Source organism: Tyto alba, unplaced genomic scaffold, assembly GCF_018691265.1.
Source record: "Tyto alba isolate M040663 unplaced genomic scaffold, T.alba_DEE_v4.0 Super-Scaffold_1, whole genome shotgun sequence".
Taxonomy (NCBI): Eukaryota; Metazoa; Chordata; class Aves; order Strigiformes; family Tytonidae; genus Tyto; species Tyto alba.
Window position 1 is genome coordinate 38601702 of NW_024881261.1, and position 21781 is coordinate 38623482.

Here is a 21781-nt window from a genome sequence, read left to right on the forward strand (position 1 = left end):
GAATGGGGACATGCACAACCACCAGGCAGCTTCCTAGTTTGCAAAGCACACCAGGAGCAGTAAGCAGCAACACCTTATTCAAGGGGCACTTGCAGATAGGCTAATTAACACCTCTGAACTTGGTCTCTGCACAGTGCCCACTGAGTAGCCGTGTGCCAAATGCAATCCAGATAAATCTACCCCCAGAGAGATGGAAAATGATAGAGGTTTTTGCTCTGAACAGGAATTGGCTCTTAAAGACCGAAATACTTTCCACCCCTGGCTCTGAGTCTCTGACAGTAAAATAAATGGAGCGCAAGATTAATTATCAGCTGAAGAGGCTTCTAAATTATACAACCTCTATGAACACTTAGAGCTCCAAGCACACAGTCACAGGGAACATGCTTATGAATGCCATTTCTTAAACTCCACAGATGTGTCTGTGAAATGGGATGCACACAGGGCCATTTTATTTTCCTCTCACAGGAGGTCTCAGTGGAGAGAGGAACTTGGGAAGGAAGCAAAATGTATGCGTGAGCTTTGCATCTTAAAGAATGGCAAGCAATGTCCTCAGGACAGAGAGACACCCCAAAAGCAACACTACATTCCTACTTATACCATGTGTGTGTGATCTGCTAGAAGGACCTCGACTTCCTCTGCTCCCTTAACAGAAACAGGACTCTCATAGGAGGGTATGGAGAAGGACAAATAGACAAGTAAGCTGCCAGCAATTCAAAGGATGGCTAAATTTCATGTAAAATAGCAGATCTCAGTGTGGGACCGAGTCCTTCACGCCAGTAAACAGCTTGAACCCCTTTATAAACCTTAAACACATACAGTGAGAAAATACTCCTCTACTGAAGTAGTATATAGTAGTTTACTTGCCAGTCACAATCTCGACACACAGACACTGTCTAAAAGATCAAAACGTGCACTTCCTCTGTCATCTTGAGCTCCAGGTCATTGAAGGAAGACCTGGAATGGAAGATCTCCCTGCGGCACTGGCCCTGTGCAAAATGGCTGTATGAACTGCTTAGGAGAAGGACAGCCATCATTACATCCTCCCAAATGTATGGGAGGAATGAACTGGAAGAAAAGCTCCACAAACCACAGACCTCACCATCACGACATCTCCACGAATCATGCATACTTATGAGAGAGCAGACTAAGAAAGTAACTAAGACCAAAAGCGTATGAAGCGTTGCACTAAGTATGGGAGACCATACAGCCCGACAGAGCCAGGTAAGATCTCAGCAGCACATGTACATGGATGACTACTATAAAATAGAGATAGTTCAGTAAGATGGAATATATGAAAGTTACACCTTGGAAATTCAGAGACATGAAGGAATTTCTGTCTCCAAGTGACAAAATGAAAGCAGATCATAGACTCACAGAATGTTTTGGGTTGGAAGGGACCTTTCAGGGATCATCCAGTCCAACTCCCCTGCCACAGGCAGGGACATCTTTTATTAGATCAGGTTGCTCGAAGCCCTGTCCAACCCAATGTTGAACACTTCCAGGGATGGATCATCCCATCTAAACCTACCCTCTTTCTGTTTAAAACCACTGCCCCTTGTCACATTACTACAGGTTCTGATAAAAAGTCTTACTCTGTCTTTCTTATAAGTCCTCTTTATGTATCAGAAGGCCACAGCGATGTCTCCTCAGGGCTTTCTCTTCTCCAGGTCAAACAAACCTAACTCTCTCCAGCCTCTCTCCATAGGAGAGGTGTTTCAGCCCTCAGATCACTTTTGTGGCCTCATCTAGGCCTGCTCCAACAGGTCCATGTCTTTCTTGCACTGGGGACCCCAGAGCTGGACCCAGCACTGCAGGGAGGGGTCTCACTAGAGAGGGCTAGAGGGGGAGAATCCCCTCCCTCGACCTGCTGGCCACACTTCTTGTGGTGCAGCCCAGGATACGCTTGGCCTTCTGGGCTGTGAGCGCACACTGCTGGCTCGTGTCCGATTTTTTTTTTCACCGGTAGCCTCAAGACCTTCTCCACAGGGCTGTTCTTCATCCCTTCATCCCCGAGACTGTACTGATAGCAGGGATTGCCCTGACCCAGGTGCAGGACCTTGCATTTGGCCTTGCTGGCCATCACGAGGTCCACATGGGCCCACTCCTCCAGCCTGTCCAGGTCCCTCTGGATGGCATCCCTGCCCTGCAGCGTGTCACCGCACCACTCAGCTCGGTGTCACCTGCAAACTTGCTGAGGGGGCACTCAGTGGCACTGGATATGTCACTGATGAAGATATTAAATAGTATTGGTCCCAATACAGGCCCTTAGAGGACACCATTCGTTACTGGCTTCCATTTGGACACTGAGCATTGACTCCTTGATGCAGCCATCCAGCCAATTCCTTATCCATCTAGTAGCCTCCTTTCCTTCTTGGCCCTGGAAAAGACCTATTTTAAAACTCCCTACTTCCATACTACAAAAGAATAAGCCAGATAGCTCCCAGTGCCTGAGAGAAGTCCCTGAAATGAGATGAGCTCATGGCACTGTGAGGGAGCATGCTGGCACCTCTGTCCCTGTGAGCTCACAGCCTATGGGCTGGGGCATGCCTGCAGTAAGGGTGTGGGCTGTGGCATCTGTCCCTAATAAAAAGGCAGGGACTGAGGCCTATTCCTCATAGTGATCGTGACAAGGAGCAGCCAGAACTCCTGAAACAAATGCAGAACCTCCTTCATCGAGGGGCTGGTTCTTCTTCACTTGTGATTCTCTGGGATGACAAGAGGCAGGGAGCTTCTGTTGAAGTTGAACCAGCTCCAGCATGAATTTGTTAACAGGTGGGGTTCAAAAAAGTTGACGCCGTTTTGGCTATAAAAGACACATCTATATGAAAGGGAACACGTTAACTTCTATCACCTTGATGATTCTTGGGACAAAACTGGTCTAAGCAGCAGCTCCAACCACTGAAAGGTCACTGAACGATCTCTCTGACAGTGCCAAGTAATCACAGGGCAGATGGCACAACACTTGTGGCACCGGTGCCAAAGCATGTATCTCAGGGGCATGAATCACCTCTCTGCAACTTAAAATTTAAATCATTGTCATTACAGGCTTCAATGACAGCCTGGATAAAACACCCAGGACGGAAAACGTGGCCCTCAGGTGTAAGCCTGGCACTTAAAAGCCCACCAGACCTAGTGGCAGTCTGCATGACTGTCATGCTGATGAACCTGCATCTGGTATCTTAAGCAATGACAGTGCTCAAATCCACCAAGGTAGAGAAAGAACTCATCTTTGAGCTCAGTGAATGCCAACTGCACCCAAAGGGCTCCCTGCACTACAGCCCTGGTGCCAGGGAAGATGGGCAGCACTAGGCATACATGACCAAGGAGTGGTGGGGGCAGCTGGGCTTTGCTGGGTCTGGCCAACAGAAGGTCGAAGAGCAGCCTGAAACTACAGGAAGGACAGGTACCAAGACGACGGGTGAAGCCAAGCTCCTCTCAGCAGTGGCAGGAGGTTCAGGTGCCCGTGGACACAAACTGCCCCTTGGGATACTGAGATCAGGCACGAAGAGACACTTCTTCCCACAGAGAGGGACTAGCCATGGGATGGGTCAGTAGGGTGGTGGGGTATCTCCCTCCTGGGGGGCTGTAGGACTCAGAGGGACAAAATGACAGCTGCCCTGATCTAGTGCAGGTAACAGTGTAGTCAGCCTGTAAGAGAGGCTGGACCGGACAATCCCAGTGTTTCCTCCCACCAGTGCCACAACCAATCTGTGGAAACACTGGCAGCTATCCTCCGTGCCCGGTGAATGAAGATGGTGCCATGAAGATCACAAAGAGAGTTGCTTGAGTGAGACCCTCATGTCCATTAATGCAGCGCGAAGGATCACTCCAGGGCTTATGCCAGCGCACTACCTCACTTCTAGAAGAGAGGTGGAGAAATAAAACAATTGCAATTATTATGACTACTTGACAGCCCTCTTGGGAAGTGGCTCTAGCAGAAACTCAGGGTCAAGAGATTTCAGCTGTGTGTGTTGATACAGCCCTACCAACTCAATGGCCCTGAGCATCTGCCCATCAGGGTCTTTTAGCAAAGTTTCATCTCTTGAAGTCTGAACAAAGTATAAATGGAGCAGCAGGGACACACAAATCTTTTTAATTGGCTTTGCATTGCCATTTCAGTTCCTTTGGTTGTGAACTGCACATCCCAGAGAACACCACGTTCTTTCCTCTTTTAGTGAGTCTACATGTAAATCCTGTTAAAAAGATCAGTTATCTTACTAGAAATTCATCTTCCCTTCATGATCCGAATCGACCATTTGACTCGGATCATCTGTGAGGATTTGGATGAGTCAGGCATGTATTTCAGTCTGTGCAGACACACATTTCATAGCGTATGCAGAACAAGACTGGTTTCATTGCTGTCAGACAGAGGGAGGGGCTTGGACTCCCTCTGTTTAGGATTTGAATTCTCCATCACCACATGCACGTATGGCCCTTCAAGCTGAGAGGCCCGTTGGGTGTCCTGTAACACTGGATGTGGAGAGTCCAACCCTCTAGCCATCGATGGCCTGAAGTGATCTGACCACCACAGCAAGCTCCCCATTTGGTGGCAGATGCATCAGCACCTTCACCAGGGCCAGGAGGGTGTTCCCTGGAAGGTGTTAGCTCTGCTCAGCCACTGCCACAGGAAGATCTTCACAGACTGAAGAAGTAACTGCACATCTGCTGAAGAGTCAGCACGGGCAATAAACCATTTACAGCCACAGCTAGAGAGCTCAACAGCAAAGGCTGGTAGGACACATCGTGAAAGTGAATGCTGCTGCGTGGCCAAGACGGCGAGGAGCTGAGTGAAGCACTCACCTCACCAATGCAGACAGGCCCCGTGTGCTAACAAGACACAGCTATGCCTCCGCTGACCCAGGGCGCAGGACTGCCACCACAGGGACCGCAGACGGAAACGACCCCAGCGTGTGATTTCTGAGCATCCTCAGAAACAGTCACATTCAGAGCCTGCTGGCTCGTCCCCTCTTAGATTTTACTGATCAGCCATCAGAAGGCAGAAACCAACCTCTGGGACAAAGGTAAGCTGCAAAATTTTACACGGAGGCATTTGCACATATTGTCCACTTGCTCACTCACCACATGTCTGAGCACCTTTTCTTCTTCCCCTCCTCCCCACTTACCACTCTTTCATCTCTGTCCAAATAACTGTCCACACAGAGCTGCTCCTGTGCCTTCTGCACCCAAAATGCCCTCATCTCAACCCACAAGCTTTTCATCGTGTTTTTCTCCCCTCTGTCCTGTTGAGCAGGGGGAGTGATAGAGTGGCTAGCCAAGGTCAACCCATCACAGTATAGCCATTTATTTATACCAATGATGATAGGAAATAGAAGTTGGGACTCAGGCAATAATCGCCCTTTTGCACTTCCTACCTCCCAGCCTAACGATAATGAAACACTTGTTTAACTGTTTTCTAAGCCTGTGTCTTGCAATGATACAGTTTACCTCTACAGCAGACTTTTTTTCTTCCTTTTTGTCTTTAGGATCACTTTGCAGCACTTATTTCAGGAGCTCAATCAGCTAAGTAGAGGGAACGGCTGTGTCCTCTCGGGGAATGATTACATGAGGCATCGTACCCATGCTACCTGAGAGCACAGAACTCCAAGCAAGGATGGGGACGCACCACAACGGCTGCTGAGCTCCTGAGCAAGCACTGACAAAAGGAAACATCAGCTTGAAAAGGGAAAAGGAAATTACATAAACCCCCGCCAGCCAGAACTGTCGTGGCCTAAACTTGACTTTAAACAGAAAAAGGTCACTTTTGTTAAGAACAGCACAAAGATTTAATATAATCTGACTAATAAATGTTGAAGGACAATTTGGATTATCTGCATGAATAGGAACCTTTACAGTTCCACTCGATGATAAAAGAGCACAGCTATACACATGAGCAGAAAGGAAGGACTTTGTACCCAAAGCTTGGGAAGAGACAGTACCTGCTGTACGCTGGAGTTGGCTGTGACACTGCCCAGCTGCTTGCGCAGCTCCTCGAGCTCCTGGAGAGATATCTTGGAAGTAGATGAGGGAATGGAAAAATTCGTGCTGCCACTGGCTGCCGCGTTTGCTGTAAGCTCTGCCCTTTCTTTAGCATTTTGTTGCAAATACTGGAGTGTCTGTACATACACAAAGAATGAGATGAATATGTGGACGCTGGTCAGCACACACTAAAGCAAAAACATATGACCATAAGACTGTTGTGCTGAATCAGACCACAGGTCTTCCTGTCCCAGGTTCATGTGTCTTAGTGGTTTATATCAAGAGGAGTGTAATTCTCAGTAGCGCTTTAATAATTAAGTAAACACCAGAACTGGTTATCTGTTGATTTCAATGCATGTCGCCAAACACTGTCATCAGAAAGCATGCTGTACTTAACATCATTGCATTGTTGCTACTGCTGAATACTTGTAACCCATCCAGTTCTAAAGGAGACACAAACCTCTTTGTCTTCTGTGAGTTTTGACAGTAGATAAACTAAAGAATCTAGATGTCTTGTATTTTTAGACTTCAGCTCATCATACTTCTTTAAAAAATCTTCAGGAGTCCGAGAAAACTCTGCTATTTTTACCTGTAAAACACCACATTAATATTAAATATTTCATGTTTATTATCACAGCGTTCAAAAGAGGAGCACTGTGCAAGGATGGAGACACGGTGCAGGCTGCTGCTGCCGTCAAAGTACCCCAAGTATGCCAAACCCAGGGACTGGGTTTTGGACTGAATGCTGCAGCCTTGGTCTCCTACTAATGATTACGCTGGAGGAGAGCGGGGACCCTGGCACTTCAGGTGATGCGGAAGGGACTGCAGGAGAGAAAAAAATGAAAGGAAGCACAGGATGTGAAGCTCAGCGCTCAGTGTGAAGCAATATAATTTTGTATCAGCAGGTTTATTAAGGGATTTGGCATTGATGAAGCCACATGTGGACACTGGGTCCACTCCAGGGGCCCCAATAGCAAGAGAGACAACAACGAACTGGACTGAGCGCGGTACAGAGCCATGGAGATGGTGGGGCATACTGCCCACTGCCCAAAGGGGTTACAGACCCTGCTCCGAGGGCCACAGCAAAAGCACCACAGGCACTGCCCCGAACTGTGACACAGAAAATCCCCGCTAGCCCAGGGAAACAGCCGTTTCTGCAGAGAGTGGTGAGCCTGGGACACAGCCAGGGCAATGGAGGAATCTCCTGGAGAACTTTAAAACACAGCTGTGCAGTCTGTTGTCGCCGCGATGCTGGCCCTGCTGCGAACAAGGGCTGGACTGCAGGTCTCCACCCTGCGCCTCCTGCCTAAATCTTTCTATGAGTCTGTGAACCGTAGCTGTTCAGTGTAAATGATGCGCAAGACTGGAATTAGAGAAAATATGCAGTTCAGGCTACAAAGATCTGAACTTTCAGACAGAGTTAGCAAATTCCTAGCATTTGCAGCTTGAGCCGATGAATCGCTTTTTAAAATTACAATAAAAAGCAGTATTATGGCCACAGAAGTATGCCTGGTCACGCGGGTGTCAGACTCTAATCCCTAATACCTGATCGATACTCAGAAAAGAAGTCAGATATTGTTCAAATAACTGCGTTTCATACACTTACTATTTCTCATTGCCCCACCTTCAGAGGACAACCCCTGTAATTAAAATCTGAAACGAGCATCACAGGCACAAAATAAGCTCCCTTCTTTGAACTCCAGCCTCCCCCCTCAGTCCTAAAAAACTTTCTCATGTTCTCCCACTGATCCCTCCAAGATGCAAGGGTTTTACCTTTTTCCTGATATATTTCTACTTTATACCCAAAATTGAGATACCAGATCAGTTACCCCAATTTTTTTACCAATGTCAACATGATTTCACCGTTATTCTCAGAAAAACTTGGGACAGCCATTACCTCTCCCAACACGCACCCAGCTCCGCACCCACAGAAGTCAAGTTATCTCACAGACGAGTAGAGGAAGGACAAGGTAGTTTCCGACACTGGCCAAGAGAACTCGCGCTGAGGAACGTTTGTCTTGAATTTCTCCTTGGGGAGGACTGAGCTCTCGGAGCTGACGGAACCTCTGTCGACAGCCACAAAGGAAGCACACCGCCTCAGGAGTCCTGCCAGCCCTCCCGCGGGGTCTGAAACGCACCTCCGCCCCGATCACGTTACGACAGCGCTTACCTTCGCGCTGTGAGCCGAGACGGTCGTGGTAACGTAAGGGGTCCGGTTCTTCTGCAGAAGATCGATGTAGACTTCAGCTCCTTCCCCGCCGTGCACGCGCAGCAGGCTGAGCAGCTCATTGACATCGTGGTGAATGCGGAACTCACTCATGCTCCCACCGGAGGCTACAAGCTCCGCGGGATGCAGGAACAAAGGCGGCAAGTTATTATTGGACTCCTGAAAATGAAAACATGCCTGCGCAAACAACATGTCCTGACTATGTTATGAGCCCGCAGGGTATGCTAAAATGCTTGACTGGAACAAAGAAATGGGAGGAAGCAAGCAAAACAGAGATACTCGTTATCGTGCCTGATTTAACTCTACCGGTATGAACCCCACCGTAAACACAGGTGAGCCAGCAGAGAATTTTTCAATCTCAAAATCACACTGGCGGTCAAAGTTACTGAGATGTCGTAAGAAGTGCTGGCTTGTGTACTGAGAGACTGCAGACACTGCTGAAACTGCTGGCTTCAGCAGCGGGACCATGCTGCTGCTTCTGAAGTTATTCAAAAGCAGTTCTTCCAAGTTTAGGGGGCACTGTATTCTACTGTCCATTTTATTAACAGAGAAGCACCAAATTCCGCAAAGTTACTTGCATTACGGCTGCAGAATTAAGAGTCTGATGGAGGCATTGTGCAAGGACAGAGTTTAATGTGAATATCAAGCATACGGACACACTTTTGTTTTGCCAAAGTCACTGAATAATTCAGGCTGGAACACATCTCTGCAAAGCTCGGTCCAACTCTCCACCCAGAACTGAGTCAAATTAGCGCAGGCTGTGCAGCGCCTTGTCCAGTCCAAGCTTAAATATCTCTAAAGATCCACATTCCCCCCATCACTTGGGGCCCGGATCCTCCTAGGGAAAAACACCTTCTCTAATCTCCAACCGCGATTTCCTGTGGTGCAGCTTACACCAACGCTTCTGGGGGTCTCACTGTGCCCCTGAGAGCAGAGTCTGGCCCCAGCGCCTCCGGGACCCCTTTGGGCAGGGGGAGATGCCGCTGGGTCCCCCTTTGCCTCCCCACCCCCGGCTAAGCAAGCCTCGGGTGCACGGCCTTGCCAAAAGCCGTCTCTCCTCTCGCCCTTGGCCCCCCCGAGGACACATCAAACCTCGCCTGCCCCCGCACCCGACGGCGGGGAGGGGGGATGTCAAGAACGTGAGGAACGAGGAGAGGCTGGGGGAGCTGGGCTTGCTCAGCTGGAAACAAGGAGGCGAAGGGGGGGGTGATGCAGCAGCATCTCCCCCTGCCCAACGGGGCGCCGGGGCCGGGCGCTGCTCGGCGGGAGGGAGGGAGGGGAGGGAGGGAGCCCCGGGGGCACCGGCACAAGCCGCAGCGCGGGGAACCCCAAAGAAACAGCCCGTCCCCGTGCGAGCGGGGCGACCCCGGGACGGGGCCCTGAGGGGTGAGGGATGCCCCGACGCGGCCCCCAGCGACCCGCCGCAGCTGCGCCTGACGGGGAGCGCGGCCGGAGCGTGTGTCCCCCCCCTCCCCTCCCCTCCCCCGGGTGCCGCGGTGGGTCTCTCCGCTTCCCTCCCACAGCGGGGGGTAGCGGGGGATGTGGGGGGGTGTCCCCGTTTCGCCCCGTTCCCGTCCCCGTTCCCCCCGTTCCCGCCGCCCCTACCTGCCCGCCCGGAAGCGCCGCCACCGGAAAGCGCGCCCCGCGCATGCGCGCTTCTCCTTCCCTCCCCCCCCCCCCCCCCCCCCCCACGCCGCCATGTTGCGGGTCCCCCGCCATGCTGCCGCTGCCGCCCGGGCTGCGCCGCCGCCTCCGGGAGGGGCCGGTCCCCACCGCTCCCTCCCCGCTCCCGCCGACCCCCCGACCCCCTTCGCCCCCCTTCGCTTTCGTCCCCCGCCGCCTCCGCCTCGGCCCCCACCACCCGCTCTTGGAGGTGAGGGGCAGCATCCTCCACCCCGGGTTCCGTCAGCGCGGGAGGGACGGGGGGGGGGGGGGCACCGGCCGTGCGCCCCCCCAAAACCCCGGTACTCCGGTGCCGCCTGGCCCCCGTGGGTCGGCTCTGGTGGGGGGGGGGGTGCTGCCCGCCCACCACGGCCTCTTTCTCCTCCTCTCCTAGGACGGGGACGTCCACAGGCACCTCTACCTCCAGGGCATCCTCAGCAGCCTCGCCGAGGCGGCCGAGAGCCCCAGGTGAGCCAGGCAGGGGAAACCCCGAAAATTGGTATTTTTGCCACGCAGCCAGGGGGGTGTTTAAACGCTGCCCGCTTGCTGGATGCGACCGCCTTTCACTGAGCGCTCCCCACAAGCGCATCTGTGATACAGCTGAAAACTCGGATTGTACCTAAACGAGCGGGTTTCAGCCGCAGGCGGTTATTTTCCCAGTCAAAACTGGGAGAGCTGTGTGGGACAGGCAGCCCCCATTAGGAAGGCTGGGAGAGAATCTTCGTCGTGCTTTAAAACCTGCTCTTGGGTATAAAATCGGGGAAGCACTTTGAGAACTGCCTGCTAAACAACGTTGGCACAAAGTTTTAATCCACAGCGGCAACTTCCAAGGTCCGACAGTTTTATTTCTTATGTTGCTGCTTGTTTATTCTTAAATGAAGCACCACTTCACAGGGCAATAATATAGGTGATGCTCAAGCTGTAATGGCAAATACAGAGTTCCCAACTCCCAGCACCATCGTAATCTTCATTCCATTGCACCTTGCATTTAGTTTAAGTTTTATTCACAAAAAATGCCACGAGTAAATAAAGTCATCTGGAGGCACGGATGCAGCTTAAGTTAAGGCTCTAATTTAATTTAAGGCATGGATGTCCTAATTTCCCTGCAGGGTGTCTGAATTCAGTTGCCACATCTCTGGGTGCTGCCAGGTCTTTGATACGCTGGAGGGTTACGAGCACCACTACAACACGCTGCACAGGAACGTCTGCTCCTACTGCAAGCGCTCCTTTCCGTCGGGGCACCTCTTGGATATTCACATCTTGGAGTGGCACGACTCGCTCTTCCAGATAATGGCTGAGAAGCAAAACATGGTGAGTCGCTGTGCCCAGCCTGTTGCTCGTGGCTGGTGTGCACGTCCTGGGCTGGCACCCTTAGAGACTGTTTGGGGAGGGCAACTGTGTCCCCAGCTGACACCGCTTGCCTTTTCCAATTAAGTCTGTTTTGTTTTTTTTGTTTTGTTTTGTTTTTTTTCCCCCCCTGCCTTTCAGTACAAGTGCTTGGTAGAAGGATGTGCAGAGAAGTTGAAGAGCAGCAAGGACAGAAAGGATCACATGGTCACTGTTCACCTTTATCCTGCTGACTTTCGGTTTGATAGGCCGAAGAAAGTAAAAAGGTAACTGCAGAACAGCGACAGCACAACTGTTTTTCCCCTGCAGTGGTGATGTTGTGCTTCTCTGCTGTTGCATTCCCTTTCCAGAATAAGCAAATTTATATCCCAAGTAGCTCAGAAATTATGTTTTCTGCTGCTTGTAAGAGCAGGTAAACTTGCAAGCCTTTCTGTGGCAATGTTTTACTTAATGTTGTAGTGTGTCTTCTTTTTCTCTGCCTGCGTGGCTCCAGGCTCTGCTCCCTTTGTGCCATCTCAAGCGTAAGCGCAAAGCCCAGCATCTCTCCGCGTCGCTTTGTGCACGTTTCCTGCTTTACTCTCCAACCCTTTGCAATATTCCAGTTCCCTAAAAGCACAAGTAAAGCAAAGGGAAGCTTTGTAAGTTTGGCGAACGGCTTGCTCAGCGGGACGGTGATTTCAAGCACTGCTTTCACCACAGGGATTAATACAAGGACTGTTGTTGTTTAACACCTTCCTCAGAGGCTGGGTGATGGGCTGCAGAGACAATTTCTTGCCTGGCAGGACGGTGTGGCCCCGAGATGGGTCAGGGCTGTGGAGTCTTTCAAAGCTTGCTTGGGTAGCCTGCTGTGAACCCTCTAGTCCAACCCGTCAGGCCCACTGAACGAGTTACGCTTTATGGACTGAAGAAAAGAACTCGGGGACAAAGCTGTGTGCTACAGTGCAGCAACCCTGAAGACTTCAGCAGAACCTCGTACAAGCCTATCACGCAGCTCTCCAGCAGCCTTTGGCCGCTCCCAGCCGTTTGTGCACCCACCCAGCTTGGACTTCACCTGTTTCGTCGTGAAATACCTTTCATTTTCTCTGCTCTGCGCTTACGTGTGGCAGCTGCTGAGAAAAGGATATCAAATTTTGTCTTTGCAGTGGCCCCAAGCACGTGAGCTCTCCCACGAAGCAGGGTGCCAGCGTGCCGATGGACGTGAGCGTGGAGACGTCGGAGCAATGCCAGGTGGACCTGATGGAAATAGGGCCCAGTGAGGACATGGAGATCCCTCAGCCTGCGGCCAGCCCCGGTCTCTCGGTGCCAGAGAAACGACTCTATAAATCCAGGTCTGTACTGTTGGCCTCCACAGGCAAAAATTCCTGGGGCAGGGAGCACCATAATTGCATTTTGCAGTGCCTCGCGCAGCATGGCTCAGGGTGTTTCTGCGTTGAAGGTGAAAGAGGTGGGATTTCCACGTATGTTTTAAAAGCCATTTTTAAAAGAGGAAAGCGTAAGGAAGGACATGGTGTGTACACGCTGTGAAAGCTGTGTCCCCTAGTTTCTGTTAGTCTTTCCACCTGTGATCTCTTCCCAGAGTATTGCGGAATGGCGTTGGTCTGAAGGGTAAGAACTCTGTCTTGAAATACTCAAACAAGTCTCGTTCCTGCTTTGGAACACTTTCCCCATCCCAGCTGGCTCGGGGCTGAACTGGTGCACTTCGCTGGAGCTGTCTGTGCTCCCGTGCAGTCGCAGGACAAGGGACAAATAAAGCAGGTGAACATCCTGCTCTTGAATTTTAGGTTTTGCAAGGCCAGCGCAGCATTGCTGGTTTTTCTGTTTGCATGTTTGGTTGGTTGGTTTTTTAATCTTTACAAAAAGCTGAAACTGAATTGCTTAAAGCTGGCTTGACTTTTGAAATCCCCCTCGTTGTGTGCTGTAAAGCCTCTATGAGATACAAGGAAGCCATCAAAAGGTCACCACCCTCCTCCTAGGACCCAGATCAGTGTCGTTTTATTCATCTTTTTCAACGTCTCTAGGCATAATGGTTAATACAGTTTTGCCTGAACTATTCTGGTTGGCAAAGGGATTGTTGTGGTTCCAGTTTGCCCCCACTGTGACGCGCTGGCAGTCTGGAAGCAGCACTGAGAGCCCCCGGCTGTGCTGGAGTGCCGTGGGGAAACCTGCCCCTGTCCTCAGCTCCCTCCCGAGGCTCTGCCTCTGTAAAACGCCGTGAGCCGTGCTGTTTCAGGGCTTTCTGACGAGCTGTGGAGTCTGAAAGCGCTCACAACACGCTGCAGCCAGCCGGGTCCGCTTTTACATGGCGTGGTTTGCCTGATTAAAATCCTGTCCCTGAGCAGCTGCCACGGTGGCATTTTAAACTTCGCTGCTTTGTCCAGCCTAGCAGCTTATAAACCAGAAAGAAACCGTCCCTTGGGCTCGATGTGGCGCTGCAGGTCAGAGGGAGAATTCGGTGCTGAAATGAAAGGTCACGCTTTTACTGCTGCTGCTCTCCTGCTCTTCACAGTCACGTGCTTCCGCAAAAAACCAACTGCCCAAAGGCATACTACATTTTGTAACACCTTACGCCCGATTGTAAAGAGAGGAGAGGCCTCCAGAACTTAAACGAAATGTGCAGAATAAACGGGAAAGCGGACCAGTATTTCACTCGTTGTTTTGAATTACACTTTGATGTCCTGCTCCTACGATACCTTGCTCTTCCCACTGTGGGAGCTTGAAATGCTACACAAGGCGTGAAGTGTCTCGGTGATCCTGCGAGAGGTGGGGTGATAATGTATATTAAAGGCTGTCTCCCTTTCCAGGATCCCGTCCACCATTTGCTTTGGACAAGGTGCCACTCGAGGATTTAAAGGACCAAGGAAGAAAGTCTGAAGGTCAACAACGCAGCGGTTCTGTGCAAGAGGTGAAGGCACCAGCTGCTGCCACCTGCAAACGTTAGCGGTGGCACTGGGGATATTTGCAGTTGTGTGTGAGGGTCTCACTCCATACAGGGAAGGCAGAAGGGCAAAAATGGGGATAGTGCAGCAGCAGCAGCTTGGGATACATCAACACCTTGGGAGGTGCTTTGCTGCAGCCCTTTCATGTCTCTGTACCACCTTCCTTCCTCGGGCAGCATTCCAGAGCTGACCTGTGTTTATATTTATCCTTCCTGAAACACAACACTCTCTTCTCTCATCCCCTCTGAAATCAAACTACAAATAAATTCACGTGCCTTTCTGCTGTGAGTTTTTATGCCTCATCAGTGCCAGGACTGCTCTGGGCAGCAGTGGCTTTCTAGACAGAGGGTTGCATCTTGCCTGAGCTTGCAAATGGCAAATGCTGTTCTGAAACTCCAGGCAGCTGTGGGGATCGCCCAGGCTTTGTGAAAAACTTGCAAGGAGTTGCTGCCAAAAAAGCAGCAGGGATAACACTGATCAAAATACACCGTGTCCCCTCTTGCTGCAGGGAGCCCTGCACCCCCAAAGCCTCCTCCTCTGGCGTGCAGGCGAGATGTCACCATTCCCTGCCAGGCCTGCTTGTACAGGGGGAAATCAAAATCCCAAGGAAGAACAGTGTAGATTGCAGCAATTAATTATGTTAATTCTTTCATTTTCTCACAGTGTTTTTAAGAACTCCCAGCGAGGAAGGCCCTTGAGACAGCACACAGAGGCGGGGAGGGTTGAACCCCACACCAGTTGCTTGCAGGAAGAGTCTCAGACTGCAGCAGAATGCTGTGCTGTGGAGGTGAGAGGAGATCAGCTGCTGGAGCTGAGACTACGCGGGATTATTTTTTTGATTTCTTGCCTTTTAGGAGAAAAAAATAGATTCGAGCAATTCCAAGACAAAATCTACTGACTGTATGGAAGCTGGAACCACTGACAAAAAATAGAAAACAGAAGAAAAAGCACTGGTCCTTAATTCTGACCTTCTCCACCTCACTGAAGTCGGCTCCCCACTCCCTGGTGCTCGCTCTGGAACCCACGCAAAAGGTTTGCCTGGGCCAGGAAAAGTGTTCTGGTGCCTTGCAGTCCATTTCCACAGGGAGTTAAAATAAAGTGACTTCCAACTAAGTGAATAAATAAAAGGAATTTTTACAAAATCGCTTCGTAGAGAATTAAAATGCCATTTGGACAGTCAGACGTGAAGAAGGAACCTCCCTTTGCTCCAAATACCCCCCAAATCAGGTTGAGGTTATTTTCCCTCTCTTCTTTCCCTATTAACCTCATCCTGCCAGAAGAAAAGGTTGTTTGGAAACACAGAGCCGGGTTCGGTGTGCTGCTGCCAGATCTCGGGGCCCTATTGAACTGTGACACTTCTTACAAAATTGTGCGTAAAGGGAAAGAAAAAGGTTGCTGAAATGGCATTTGTCCAAGAAGCTTAGGATCTGTAATTGCTTTTTTTCCTCTTCCCCCTTTCTGGGAGGAACAAAGGATGAAAACGGCTTTGAAAAATCCTTGCGAATAGGAGCAGGGAAATGTTGCTTGCAGAGACACAGGGGTTTTCCCTGTGAGTTTTAAAATGCTTCACACTGTTTAAAACTCAGCTGGTTTGTCCAGCCTTAATCCTTGCTCCTGGGCCTCTGGAGAGAGCCGTCTCCCTCCGGCAGGCCAACCCTCCTGCCAGGATGGCTGCTGCCAGAGGAGAGCTGGTAGCCCCGGGAGAGGCCACTGGCAGCAGGGCAGGCACTGGGAGGGGAGGGATGGAAGGATGGATGGATGGATGGAAGGAGAGAGGATGGAGGGATGAAGGGAAGGAGGGAGGGATGAAGGGAGAGAGGATGGGAGGGGAGGAGGGAGAGACAGGATGGAAGGGTGGAGGGAGAGAGGAGGGAAGGAGAGAGGGATGGAGGGAGAGAGGATGGAAGGAGGGAGGGGAGGAGGGAGAGAGGATGGAGGGAGAGAGGAGGGAAGGAGAGAGGGATGAAGGGAGAGAGGATGGAAGGAGGGAAGGGAGGAGGGAGAGAGGATGGAGGGAGACAGGATGGAAGGATGGAGGGAGAGAGGAGGGAAGGAGGGAGGGGAGGAGGGAGAGAGGATGGAGGGAGAGAGGAGGGAAGGAGAGAGGGATGAAGGGAGAGAGGATGGAAGGAGGGAGGGGAGGAGGGAGAGAGGATGGAGGGAGAGAGGAGGGAAGGAGAGAGGGATGGAGGGAGAGAGGATGGAGAAAGGTCCAGGTGGAGAAGGGGAGGGAGGGGAGCAGCTGGCCAGGGCACAGAGCCTCCAACAGAGCTGCCCCAGGCACGCACCCGTGTGCACTCCCCCCCCACTCACCAAATAGCAGCAGTCCCCTTGCATGCCGACCCCTCACCCCCCCCCCCCCAAAAGCCCGATCCGTGCATAAGGATTCCAGCATCTGGGTGCGTGGCGGGGCTGCACGCGTCCAGGGGTGAGGGAGGGGAGGAGATAACCCCCACGCCCCGTTTCTCCCCAACAGCACCACCCAGGACGCGTGGGCACGGCCCACCCTGCGCACGGCCGCGCCCGCCGGCGGGCAAAGTGCGGGGCAAAGGCCCCGGGCGGCCCCACGGAAAGCAGCCATGGGGTGGTATGTCCCTGCCCGGCCCCAACGGGCAGCACCGTGGGGCACGGGGAGTGGGGTGGGGTGTCAGGGGTGGGTGCTGGGGCGGGGGGGGGGGTGTTGGGGTGTCAGGCACCGGCCACCCCAGTTATGGCCACCGTGGTTTCTCTGCCATCTCCCTGCCAGCCCGGCAGCCGCGCCGCTCTGCGGCATCACCGTCCTGCTGGGCGCTGCCCTCCTCCTCTCTGCACCCGCAGGCACCCAGGTGAGCCCCCCCACCCCCCCACCCCACCCCACGATGAGCAGGCACATGGGGACGGACCCATGTGTGATCCGTGCCACCCCAGCACCCTGCTCTCTCCCTGCAGGCTCCAAGCCACAGTGGGCGGAAGGACCCGGCTGCAGAGCAGGATTTGGCCGAGGAAATGTAAGACGCACCCGCATCTGGCTTGCAAAAACCAACAAAGCAACACCCCAAATTGTAAAGCGTTTTGGGGTGGGGGGGAATAAATTTCCTTCGTTGCTTTGTGTGTGTGTGTGTCCCCAAAATTAAGGGGGTCCCAGCTCCATTTTTTTCCCCTAAATCACCCAAACTCTCCAAGCATCGAGCCCTGGCTGGCTTCCATTTGCCAGTGGTGGTGGGGAGCCACAGGTACTGCGGCACCGATGTCCCCGTCCCACCCAGCCCCTTCATGGGATAAGCAGCTAAATCAGCCCCGTTGCTCCCCGAGATCGTAATTACAGCTTCCTGGAGTGGGGGTGTCTCACCAGCGTCCCTGCACCCTGATAGGGTGGGATTCCCTTGGGGCAGGGTGGGGGATATTTAGTAACCCTGTGACCTTTCCTGGCTGGTTTTGCGCCCCGTTTCCAGCATCCTGGGCCTACGAGCCGTGGAGCCGCCGGAGGAGGGCGAGATCTCCGATGAGGTGGAACCAGGTGTAAAGGTCTTCTCCAGCAGTGCCTGGGCTCGCCAAGCCCAGGCGGGACCAGAGGAGGACCGCGACCACCTCTACCACCCCCAGGACAATGCCAGGGAGGCCGATGCCCACAGGCCGCTCCGGACGCTGTCTCTGGAGGTGCAGAGAGGCCCGAATGAAGATCGTGACCATATCCACCACGGCTGAGCGGAGATGTGCCCGGGCTGAAAAATGAGGGGTAGGAGCCAGCCCTGGGGTTTCCCGAGGGGACTCATCCCTCCCTCCCCGCCCCTGAGCCTCTGCAATAAACCCATTCCCCCCTCCACGTCCTGGTGGGCTCTTCATTGCTGCAAGAAACCTATTGCTAAGTGCAGAGCCCCCAAATCTGGGGGATCCCTCCCCTTCCTCGGGCTCGCCCCGAGACCCCAAGGAGGGTGAGAGTATGATGCCGCAGAGTGGGGAGCTCGGCCCATCACCGTGGCCTCGGTTCAGCCCAGGGGGGGGCTGAGGCCAAGCAAACTCAGCACATCGGTGTTGCACCCAAGGAGATGCCACAGGCTGTCTCCTCCCCAGTGGGACACACGGACCTATTGCTCCCTGCTCTTGCCCAGCCCAGCATCGGAGAGCAGCGTGATGGAGCAGGGGTGGGTCTCGGTGAACCCCAACAGTTCCCAGCTCAGGGGGGACCCCACAGCAAGGACGTCCCATCTCCCGGCAGCGCCAAAAAAACCTTTTAATAGCGATGGCAAAGGTGGTCCCTGCTGCTGGTTATCTCACTCCAGGCAAGTGTAGCTCGCCGCCAGGTCCTGGACCCGCCCCCCCCCCCCCCCCTCCACGGGGTGACGCGGGGGGCTGTGGGGACCTGCACCACCTCGGGGATCAGCTGTCGGTGAAGTTCGCCTTGCGCTTCTCCACGAACGCCGTCATCCCCTCCTTGCGGTCTCCCTGCGGGAAGCAGAGAGGTGAGATTGGGGCGGGGAGAGGGGGTTGCAGCAGCCCTGCTGTACCTCCTGCATAACAGGGTCGACCCCCCCCCCCTTACTCACGGTGGCAAAGGTGGCATAAAAAAGCCGCTTCTCCGTCCTGGCCCCCTCAGTCAGCGTCGTCTCGAAGGCTGAAAGGGAAAAGTTGGGGAGACCCCCAGGCTTGGGCCCCGCAGCCTCCCCCGTGGGGGTGCTCCCAGCTGGACCCCTCCTACCAGCGTTGACCGACTCCTTCGCCATGGCGGCCACCAGCTTGGAGTTGCTGGCGATCTTCTCGGCGCAGGCAATGGCTGCGTCCAGCAGCTTCTCCACGGGGAAGACCTTGCTGACCAAACCTAGGATGGACGGACGGACGGACAGACGGTGGGAGGTGGCAGGGCAGGGGGGGAAGGTCTCCCCGCTGGAACCCCCGGAGTGTCGGGGCTGGTGCACGCCCCTACCTGCCTCCTTCGCCTCCGCTGCCGAAATCCGGTCCCCGGTTAGAACCATCTCCATTGCCAGCGACTTCCCCACTGCCCTGGTCAACCTCTGCGTCCCTCCGGCGCCTGGAACCGTTTGGGGAAGGGAAAGGTACAGAGAAGGACACCTGGGTGTCCCCCCCGGGGTCCCCCGCTCTGGCTGGGCTGGACCCCCCTTAGCAGGTGCCCCCCCTCACCTGGGATGGTCCCCAGCAGGATTTCAGGTTGCCCAAACTGCGCTTTTTCCCCGGCGTAGATGATGTCGCACATCATGGCCAGCTCGCACCCGCCTCCCAGCTGGGACAGGGGAGGAAAAAAGGGGGGTCAGGGAGTGTTGGGGCCAAACTGGGGGGGGGGGGGGGTGCAGGGAGATGGGGAATGGGGGGACACAGACGACTCACGGCGTAGCCGTTGACGGCGGCGATGGTGGGTTTGCGGACGACGGCGACCTTGTCCCAGCCAGAAAGGAAGCCGCTGCTGTAGCAGTCCTGGAAGGTTTTATTCTGCATCTCCTTGATGTCTGCGCCAGCTGCAATGGGAAACAGGGTGGGACACCCAACCCACCCCCCCAAAAAAAAAAAAAAAAACAAACCACGTGGGGTGGGGAGTGCACCCTACGCTACCTGCGAAGGCTTTTTGGCTGCCGGTGATGACGATGGCCCCCACCTGCGGGTCCTTGTCCAGGGCCTCCAGCGCCCGCCGCAGCTCCTCCATCAGCCCCTCGCAGAGGGCGTTCAGCGCCTGCGGCCGGTTCAGCTGGATCAGGCCCACGTTCTGCCGCGCCCCCGTCTTCTGCACCGCCAGATACTGGAACGGGGGCCCTGCCCGCCGCGCCCCACCACCCCCCCCCCCGACACCGTCGCCGTTAGGCAACCGCCCCGGCCGCGCTATTTTAAGGCGACCTTCAGGGCGACGGCAGCGTGCCAGCGGTCACCGGCACCCAGCGGGATGTCACCCCACACCCCCCCCCCCCCCCCACCTCCGCGGGCCCCCGGTGCCGGCCTGACCCGAGCCGGCGCACCCCGGTGAGCCCCCGGCGCTGGGACTGCGGTGCGCGGTCCCGAGCCCCGGCGTCGCGGCCGGTGCACGGTGCCAGGTCCCGGGTGCCCGGAGGAGGGCCCACGCACGGCCCCCCCCCCCCCGTTCCCCGGTCGCTACCTCTCCCCCAGCCCCCCGTGGCCGCCCCGGTGCCCCGCTCACCGGCGGTGCATGCTCGCGTCCCGGGGCGGGCGGCGGCGGCGGCGGCGGGGCGGAGGAGAGCGCGCAGGCAGGCCGCCATGGCGGAGCTCGGCGGAGCTGCTTCCCCGCTGACCCTCTACGCCCCGCCCCCGACCCACTCCCATTGGCGGAGGCGGCCCCGCCCCGCAGAGCGCCGTCTCTAATTGGTCGAGGCGGCGCCGGGCCACGCCCCCTAGCACGCTGGCGTTGGAGGGGGGGGGCCCGTGGGTGGGCGCGGCGGGACACAAGTGGGGCCCGGGGGGGGGGGGGGGGAGGGGGGGACACACACGGGGTTAAAGGGGTTTAGAGGCGCCGTGGGGCGGGACCGTGGGGGGAGGTGGATGCGCGCTCCCGCCGCCTCCCGCGACCGCACGCATCGCCACGGCCGCGGCCCCGCGTGGGCGTCGTGCCCCGTTCCCCCCTTCTCCCCAAACACCCTCCCCTTCCCCGCGCGGCCCCGAGCGCGCGCTCCCGCGCGTGGAGTGGGGAGGGGTGGGAAGGGAAGGGAAGGGGAGGGGAGGGGGGGCGCCGGCGGCGGAAGCGCGGCCGGGGAGAAGGGGAGCGGAGCGAGGCGGCGGCGGTTCCCGGGCCCGGTGAGCCCCGCGGGTGGGGGCGGCCTGCGTGGGGTGTGTGGGGGTGCGTGCTGTTGGAGGGGATGGGGGGGGGGGGGGCGCAGCGTGCAAGCACCCACGGGTGTGCAAGAGCGCGCCTCATCCACGCGAGGGGGGTGGGGGTAGGAATAAAGAGCGCGCTCGGGGCGGGCGTGCGCGGCCGTGACCTGCCCACGCGTGCCCAGCGCGGCTGTCTCTCCTTGTGCCCCAGGTGCGGCGGGATGCGGCGGGGGGCGGCGGCGTGCTGGGCGCTGCTGCTGCTGGCCGCCGCCTTCTGCGACAGCGCGGCCGGCAAAGGCGGCCGCGGCGGGGCCCGTGGGGCCGCCCGCGGCGGGGCCGCCCGCGGCCGGGGGAAGGCGGCAGCCCCCCGCTACGGCTCGGCCCTGCGGGGAGCGGCGGCGGCGGCGGCGGCGGGAGCGGCGGCGGGGGCCGCCCTGCGCCGGGCCCGGCCGGCGGGGGAGCTGGAAGCGGGCGAAGGCGCCGAGTACCGCGACGGCAACTGGACCTCCGCCGCCCCGGGCTGGGACACGCCGCGGGGCTGGGCCGCCTCCTGGCTCTGCCCGCTGGCCGCCATCCTCCGGCGCTGACCCTCGTGGGGGGACCTGGCTGCGCCCGATGCAGCTACCGACCGGCCACCCCGGGGGCTGAGCCGCCCCGGGGCTAGCAGTGGCCCCCCCCAGGGTTGCACCCACCCGGCCTCACCCCGTTACCGGGGCAGGACCCCGCGGGAAGCCCCTCCACCCTCTTCCTCCTACTTTCCAGCCCCGCGGCCAAACCCCGCTGGCTCGGGGCGCCCTGCTTGCGCCGTGCCTCCGTACGTGGGTCTTTGCGGCGTTTGGAGGACGGGGAGGTGGCAATAAAGCTGGACGGATAAATAAATAAAGTA

General features: G+C 55.6%; 4 protein-coding genes and 1 long non-coding RNA gene across 16 annotated transcripts in view; 3 read left to right on the forward strand and 2 right to left on the reverse strand.

Annotated features, from left to right (window-relative positions):
* Positions 1-10205, reverse strand: part of TUBGCP2 (tubulin gamma complex associated protein 2) — a 38159-nt gene extending 27954 nt beyond the window's left edge. For 2 of the 7 annotated variants that reach the window (XR_004406189.2, XM_032986666.2), the window contains exons 1-3: positions 8147-9048; positions 6437-6565; positions 5937-6113 (exon numbers count right to left, since the gene is read on the reverse strand). Coding sequence is in view for 6 of the 7 variants with exons in the window: in XM_032986666.2 (XP_032842557.1) it covers positions 5937-6113; positions 6437-6565; positions 8147-8395 (555 nt within the window). In the remaining variant the exon portion in view is untranslated. Of the gene's footprint in view, positions 1-5936; positions 6114-6436; positions 6566-8146; positions 9050-9808; positions 9829-10061 lie in introns of those variants that run through there. The other 5 variants (XM_032986668.2, XM_032986667.2, XM_032986669.2 and 2 more) reach the window with 4 other exon arrangements.
* ZNF511 (zinc finger protein 511) lies at positions 9894-18212 on the forward strand. 6 transcript variants are annotated; one of them, XR_006165166.1, is made up of 10 exons: positions 9894-10076; positions 10260-10333; positions 10975-11176; positions 11354-11478; positions 12355-12540; positions 14014-14114; positions 14812-15180; positions 16625-16973; positions 17077-17135; positions 17580-18212. XR_006165166.1 is itself a non-coding variant. In XM_032986702.2 (7 exons), exons 1-6 carry the CDS (start codon positions 9921-9923, stop codon positions 14081-14083), a joined length of 813 nt encoding a protein of 270 aa, XP_032842593.2. In that variant the 5' UTR covers positions 9894-9920; the 3' UTR covers positions 14084-14114; positions 14812-15290. The 6 variants fall into 6 exon arrangements, 1 of the variants encoding a protein (XP_032842593.2); XR_006165165.1 differs by having other exon boundaries at positions 16625-17135; XR_006165164.1 differs by having other exon boundaries at positions 17077-18212.
* PRAP1 (proline rich acidic protein 1) lies at positions 16728-17832 on the forward strand. The gene is made up of 4 exons (XM_042808079.1): positions 16728-16735; positions 16895-16973; positions 17077-17135; positions 17580-17832. The coding sequence occupies exons 1-4, from the start codon at positions 16728-16730 to the stop codon at positions 17830-17832; spliced, it is 399 nt and encodes a 132-aa protein (XP_042664013.1).
* A 122-nt stretch (positions 18213-18334) lies between the features above and the next one.
* ECHS1 (enoyl-CoA hydratase, short chain 1) lies at positions 18335-20395 on the reverse strand. Its single transcript, XM_042791093.1, has 8 exons — positions 20267-20395; positions 19690-19887; positions 19468-19595; positions 19264-19363; positions 19049-19153; positions 18824-18943; positions 18672-18739; positions 18335-18570 (listed from the first exon to the last, which is right to left on the reverse strand). The coding sequence occupies exons 1-8, from the start codon at positions 20343-20345 to the stop codon at positions 18505-18507; spliced, it is 864 nt and encodes a 287-aa protein (XP_042647027.1). The 5' UTR covers positions 20346-20395; the 3' UTR covers positions 18335-18504.
* A 187-nt stretch (positions 20396-20582) lies between these two features.
* LOC122153308 lies at positions 20583-21774 on the forward strand. Its single transcript, XR_006165168.1, has 2 exons — positions 20583-20877; positions 21107-21774. It is a non-coding gene; the product is annotated as an uncharacterized LOC122153308 (long non-coding RNA).
* Positions 21775-21781: the final 7 nt, after the last annotated feature.

Coding starts and splice junctions, on each gene's coding strand:
- ZNF511 (XM_032986702.2), top strand. CDS start 9,921: ATGCTGCCGCTGCCGCCCGGGCTGCGCCGCCGCCTCCGGGAGGGGCCG. Junction 10,077..10,259: donor CCCACCACCCGCTCTTGGAG/GTGAGGGGCAGC, acceptor CTCCTCTCCTAG/GACGGGGACGTCCACAGGCA. Junction 11,177..11,353: donor TGGCTGAGAAGCAAAACATG/GTGAGTCGCTGT, acceptor CCTGCCTTTCAG/TACAAGTGCTTGGTAGAAGG.
- PRAP1 (XM_042808079.1), top strand. Junction 16,974..17,076: donor CTGCACCCGCAGGCACCCAG/GTGAGCCCCCCC, acceptor CTCTCCCTGCAG/GCTCCAAGCCACAGTGGGCG. Junction 17,136..17,579: donor CAGGATTTGGCCGAGGAAAT/GTAAGACGCACC, acceptor CCCCGTTTCCAG/CATCCTGGGCCTACGAGCCG.
- ECHS1 (XM_042791093.1), bottom strand. CDS start 20,345: ATGGCGGCCTGCCTGCGCGCTCTCCTCCGCCCCGCCGCCGCCGCCGCC. Junction 19,888..20,266: donor GACGCGAGCATGCACCGCCG/GTGAGCGGGGCA, acceptor CGCGGCGGGCAG/GGCCCCCGTTCCAGTATCTG. Junction 18,740..18,823: donor GAAGGAGTCGGTCAACGCTG/GTAGGAGGGGTC, acceptor TTTCCCTTTCAG/CCTTCGAGACGACGCTGACT.